The sequence below is a fragment of the Nematolebias whitei genome, chromosome 12 (genome assembly GCF_014905685.2).
Source record: "Nematolebias whitei isolate Nwh7 chromosome 12, NemWhi1, whole genome shotgun sequence".
Taxonomy (NCBI): domain Eukaryota; kingdom Metazoa; phylum Chordata; class Actinopteri; order Cyprinodontiformes; family Rivulidae; genus Nematolebias; species Nematolebias whitei.
In genome coordinates this window covers 48,453,493-48,458,253 of record NC_056509.1, presented here as the reverse complement: position 1 = coordinate 48,458,253, position 4,761 = coordinate 48,453,493, and the positions used below count along the sequence as shown (strand labels likewise).

Genomic DNA, 4,761 nt, shown 5'->3' with positions numbered 1-4,761 from the left:
AATAATAATAATAATAATAATAACATCAATAAACAGTAATAATAATACTAATCAAGGTGCTTCACTGATTGTGGATCGGTCCTCCTATTTGTTTTCATCAGTTTAGTTAAAGTGTGGAACGAAGTTTAAACGTTTTGTTAAATGTTTTACTGGAATGTTCAGAACCGTCTTTGGTTCCGGGTCCAGCTGAAGGTCTGAGCAGAACCTTGGCAGGTCTCGGATCGTGTCTGTGGGACTCGTCATAATCTGTCTGTGTTCTGCAGCTGACAAGGCGTACCGGGACATGAAGGTTCTGAAGATGAGTCAGTCCATCATCGTCTCCGGGGAGTCCGGCGCCGGCAAGACCGAAAACACCAAGTTCGTTCTGAGGTGGGTCGATGAGCGGAGGCTGCAGAACACCTCAGGGTTCTGAAAGCTCCGCAGCTTTTTAATGTTTCAACAACAAACAGGAGGAAATCTGCATTTTTATTTATACGTTAAAAAAAAACTTTGAGAGTCTATGAGTTTATTTTTCTTGGAGGGAATTCTGGTTCTGGTCCAACTGTGTGTCCACAAACAAATTTTTCACTCGTCTCCGTCTCTTTGGACCCAAACTGTGTGATTTTAGTTCAGTTTACGGTTTTAATGCAGTTCTCAGTCAGCCTGGAGGGTTCTGAGTTGACCGGTTCTGGTTCTGCTTGGTTCGTTAAAGTGAGCTCATGCAAACGTTTCTGATTTCAGATATTTAACAACGTCTTATGGGACAGGACAGGACATCGACGAGAGAATCGTGGAAGGTAAGGTTTGCCTTTGGATGAGACGACCCAGCTGAAGTTCTGGTTTCTGACCCAGTTTTGTGTTTTTTTGCAGCGAACCCCCTGCTGGAGGCTTTTGGAAACGCCAAAACTGTCCGGAACAACAACAGCAGTCGCTTCGGGAAGTTTGTGGAAATTCACTTCAATGAAAAGGTGCGTCTGCTCTTCTGTACTCAGAATAAAGTCCTGAAGCGTCTGAAGAGTTTCAGACCCAAATACGAGATGGCCCAGGAGCTGGCCCAGGATCACCCAGGAGCTGGCCCAGGAGCTAGCCCAGGATCACCCAGGAGCTGGCCCAGGAACTGGCCCAGGATCACCCAGGAACTGGCCCAGGATCACCCAGGAGCTGGCCCAGGATCTGGCCCAGGATCACCCAGGAGCTGGCCCAGGATCACCCAGGCGATGGCCCAGGATCTGGCCCAGGATCACCCAGGAGCTGGCCCAGGATCATCCAAGAGCTGGCCCAGGATCTGGCCCAGGATCACCCAGGAGCTGGCCCAGGATCACCCAGGAGCTGGCCCAGGAGCTAGCCCAGGATCACCCAAGAGCTGGCCCAGGATCACCCAGGAGCTGGCCCAGGATCACCCAGGCGATGGCCCAGGAGCTGGCCCAGGATCACCCAGGAGCTGGCCCAGGATCACCCAGGAGCTGGCCCAGGAGCTAGCCCAGGATCACCCAGGAGCTGGCCCAGGATCACCCAGGAGCTGGCCCAGGAGCTAGCCCAGGATCACCCAAGAGCTGGCCCAGGATCTGGTCCAGGATCACCCAGGAGCTGGCCCAGGATCACCCAGGTGATGGCCCAGGATCTGGCCCAGGATCACCCAGGCGATGGCCCAGGATCACCCAGGCGATGGCCCAGGATCACCCAGGAGCTGGCCCAGGATCACCCAGGTGATGGCCCAGGATCTGGCCCAGGATCACCCAGGCGATGGCCCAGGATCTGGCCCAGGAGATCAGCCGTTTTGTGTTGGTCGAGCATCAGAGGACTCCTCGGTTGGCCTCAGAGCTGTAACAGCAGCAGTTAAGAGTCCATCCAGCTCCTTTCATGAATCTGTTTAGATGTTTCTAACATTCCTGCGTCACAGGAGCTTCTGCCACAATGATCAGCTGTTTTCAGTGCGTTCGGATCGAACAGGTTCAGTTCGACTAAAGCAGAACTCTGGGTTGAGAACATTGTTAGACAAGCTGCTTAAAACCAAATATTCAAACAGAACTTTTTATTTCTGGAGTAGATTTTTTAAAAGAAAACCTCTAAAATAAATAAACTTGTTCTGTAATAGAATCTGTGTTGGGGTTCTCCAAGGTCGAGTGTTTGGACCTTTTCTCTTTGTCTTGGTCAGCTGTGATTCTGAACTCAGAGCTATGCTAACGAGGCACTGATGTTCCTGTTGATCTCAACAGAGACTCCAGGTCAATTTGTCCCTCCTTACCTTTGCAGCTTGAGTCACTTTGTACCCAGACCTGGGTCTGACTGCATCTTCTGATCTGAACACTCGAGCCATTACACTCCTATCAGACGTTATCTTCAGCTGCTTTAAAGAGAAAAGCAAACTAAAAACCCAACATGCAGTTGTCTTCAGTCTGCTCCGGAGGTCTCCTGGTGTTTTCAGAACCCGTTGGTTTGATGAAGGCAGCAGAATCTGAGGGGTTCTAATCATGTTTCCTGTTGTTTTCCATCAGAACGCCGTGGTGGGCGGCTTCGTGTCCCACTACCTGCTGGAGAAGTCCAGAATCTGCAGACAAAGCCCTGAGGAGAGGAACTACCACATCTTCTACCGCCTGTGTGCTGGAGCGCCCGAAGACATCAGGCAGAAGTTCCACCTCGGTTCTCCAGACATCTTCAGGGTAGGAATATTCAGACTCTGTCGGTCCGTTTGAGTTCTGCTGTTCTTCAAACCAACATTGGACCAAAACTTCTCCACGTTCAGCTGTTTGTGTAAAAACAGGCAACTGAAGTTAGGCCAAACAGGAGGTAAGACGGGGTTTTGTTTGGACCCAAGGGCAGCAGCAGGGTTCAGAGTGTGTCTGCTGATGGCACAGCAACAACTGGTCAGATCATAACGTTAGAACTTATGGACCAAATGTTCTTAATGTTCAAACAGCAGAACAAATCCGGGTTCTGCTGTAGGAACCCCATCAGAAGGAACGTGATCTGTGGACTCTCTGCAGCTGAACGCCAGGGGGCAGCAGGCGTCCGTTCATCAGAACACACTCACAGGTTCTACATCAGGTCCCTGCAGGGACCCGAGGCCCTGAAAGAGTCCAGACATGAGCTGTGGTTCCATCAGAGCTTCAGGAAAACTGAGGGAGTCCACAGTCTTCTGTGGGTTGGAGCTCCTGAACCGGGTCCTGTTCAGAAACCTGGACCTCCTCAGGGAGCGTTCTGTGGTTCTGAGTAAATGTTCTCACATGAGTCGCTGGTTCTGTTGGTGTCCCTGCAGCTGAGTCCAACTGCTGCCGTCCTGACAGCAGCTAAAGGATTGGCAGCACTGCAGTTTGTCCAGAAAGGACAAAATGACAGTTCTGATGGACAGATCTGATGGACAGGTCTGATGGACAGGTCTGATGGACATGTCTAATGGACAGGTCTGATGGACAGGTCTGATGGACAGATCTGATGGACAGGTCTGATGGACAGGTCTGATGGACAGGTCTGATGGACAGGTCTCTCAGATCCACAGATATTCAGAGGAACGTCTGATTCTGTCTGTTTTCCACCTCATATAATTATAATTCAAGGATTCAAGGTTCTTTATTTGTCATTCGAATCACATGTAGTACATGAGGTGGAACGAGATTATGGCGGCTGTGTCTGAGTGGTTAGAGCAGTCGTCCTCCAATGCAACAGTTGGGGGTTTGAATCCACCAGCAGTCACATGCCGAAGTGTCCCTGGGCAAGACACTGAACCCCTCACTGCCTCTGATGTGTCCCGTCAGTGTCTGAAAGTGATAAAGCTCTGATTAGTCTCTTTATGATTTGTTCAAGTATCTTTGTAGAGATCTAGTATAGAGCTGTATGAACGGGTCAATGAGGCACAGATTGTTGTAAAGAGCTTTGAGTTCCTGATAAGATAGACAGGTGCTGTATAAGTACAGTCCATTTACTCAGGGTCCCAGTTACATCCAACAATAAAATGTCTAAGAAAAACAGTAATAACATCTAAGATATGAACTAAGAAAAACATCAACTAAATATACACTAAGCACTCATAACATAAAACATTGAACATCAGCACAAACATGAACATGAGTCTGTGAGCAGATGTGCACGCATGAACACATCAACATGAAACAGATCAGCAGCAACATGAAACTGATCAGCAGCAACATGAAACTGATCAGCAGCAACATGAAACTGATCAGCAGCAACATGAAACTGATCAGCAGCAACATGATGTGATTTTTCACAGTGATTATTCTGATTAGAGATTCATGAGTCTAACAGCCTCAGGGTAGAAGCTGTTCCTCAGTCTAGTGGTTCTACACTTAATGCTCCTCAACCTCCTTCCTGAGGGGAGTGGGACAAAAAGTGTGTGTGCTGGGTGAGTGAGGTCCTTCATGATGCAGGTGGCCCTCTTCCTGCATCTGGAGGTGTAGATGTCTGTGATGGTGGGGAGGCTGACTCCAACATCTTCTGTGCAGCCTTCACCACTCTCTGCAAAGCTTTTCTTTCTGCAGCTGTGCAGCCTCCATGCCACACATTGATGCTGGAGCACAGGATGCTCTCCACTGCACACCTGTAGAAGGAGGTGAGGACTGAGCTTCCAGACCAGCTCGCCTCAGCCGCCTGAGGAAGTAGAGTCTCTGATGATCTTTCTTCATCAGGCTGGTGGTGTTGTTGCTCCAGCTGAGGTTGTTGTTCAGGTGCACACCCAAGTACTTGTAGCTGGAGACCACTTCCACCGCAGATCCTCTTATGTTCAGTGTGTGTGTGTGTGTGTGTGTGTGTGTGTGTGTGTGTGGGGGG

The 4,761-nt window shown here is 49.5% G+C and overlaps 1 protein-coding gene across 1 annotated transcript in view; it reads left to right on the top strand.

Moving 5' to 3' along the window:
- The window catches only part of myo6a (myosin VIa), a gene marked incomplete at its 3' end in the record, with an annotated part of 57,368 nt that overhangs the window by 18,000 nt on the left and 34,607 nt on the right, over positions 1-4,761 (top strand). Inside the window, 4 exon segments of the mRNA XM_037686029.1 lie at positions 264-369; positions 721-776; positions 850-947; positions 2,475-2,639. Coding sequence (XP_037541957.1) covers positions 264-369; positions 721-776; positions 850-947; positions 2,475-2,639 — 425 coding nt within the window.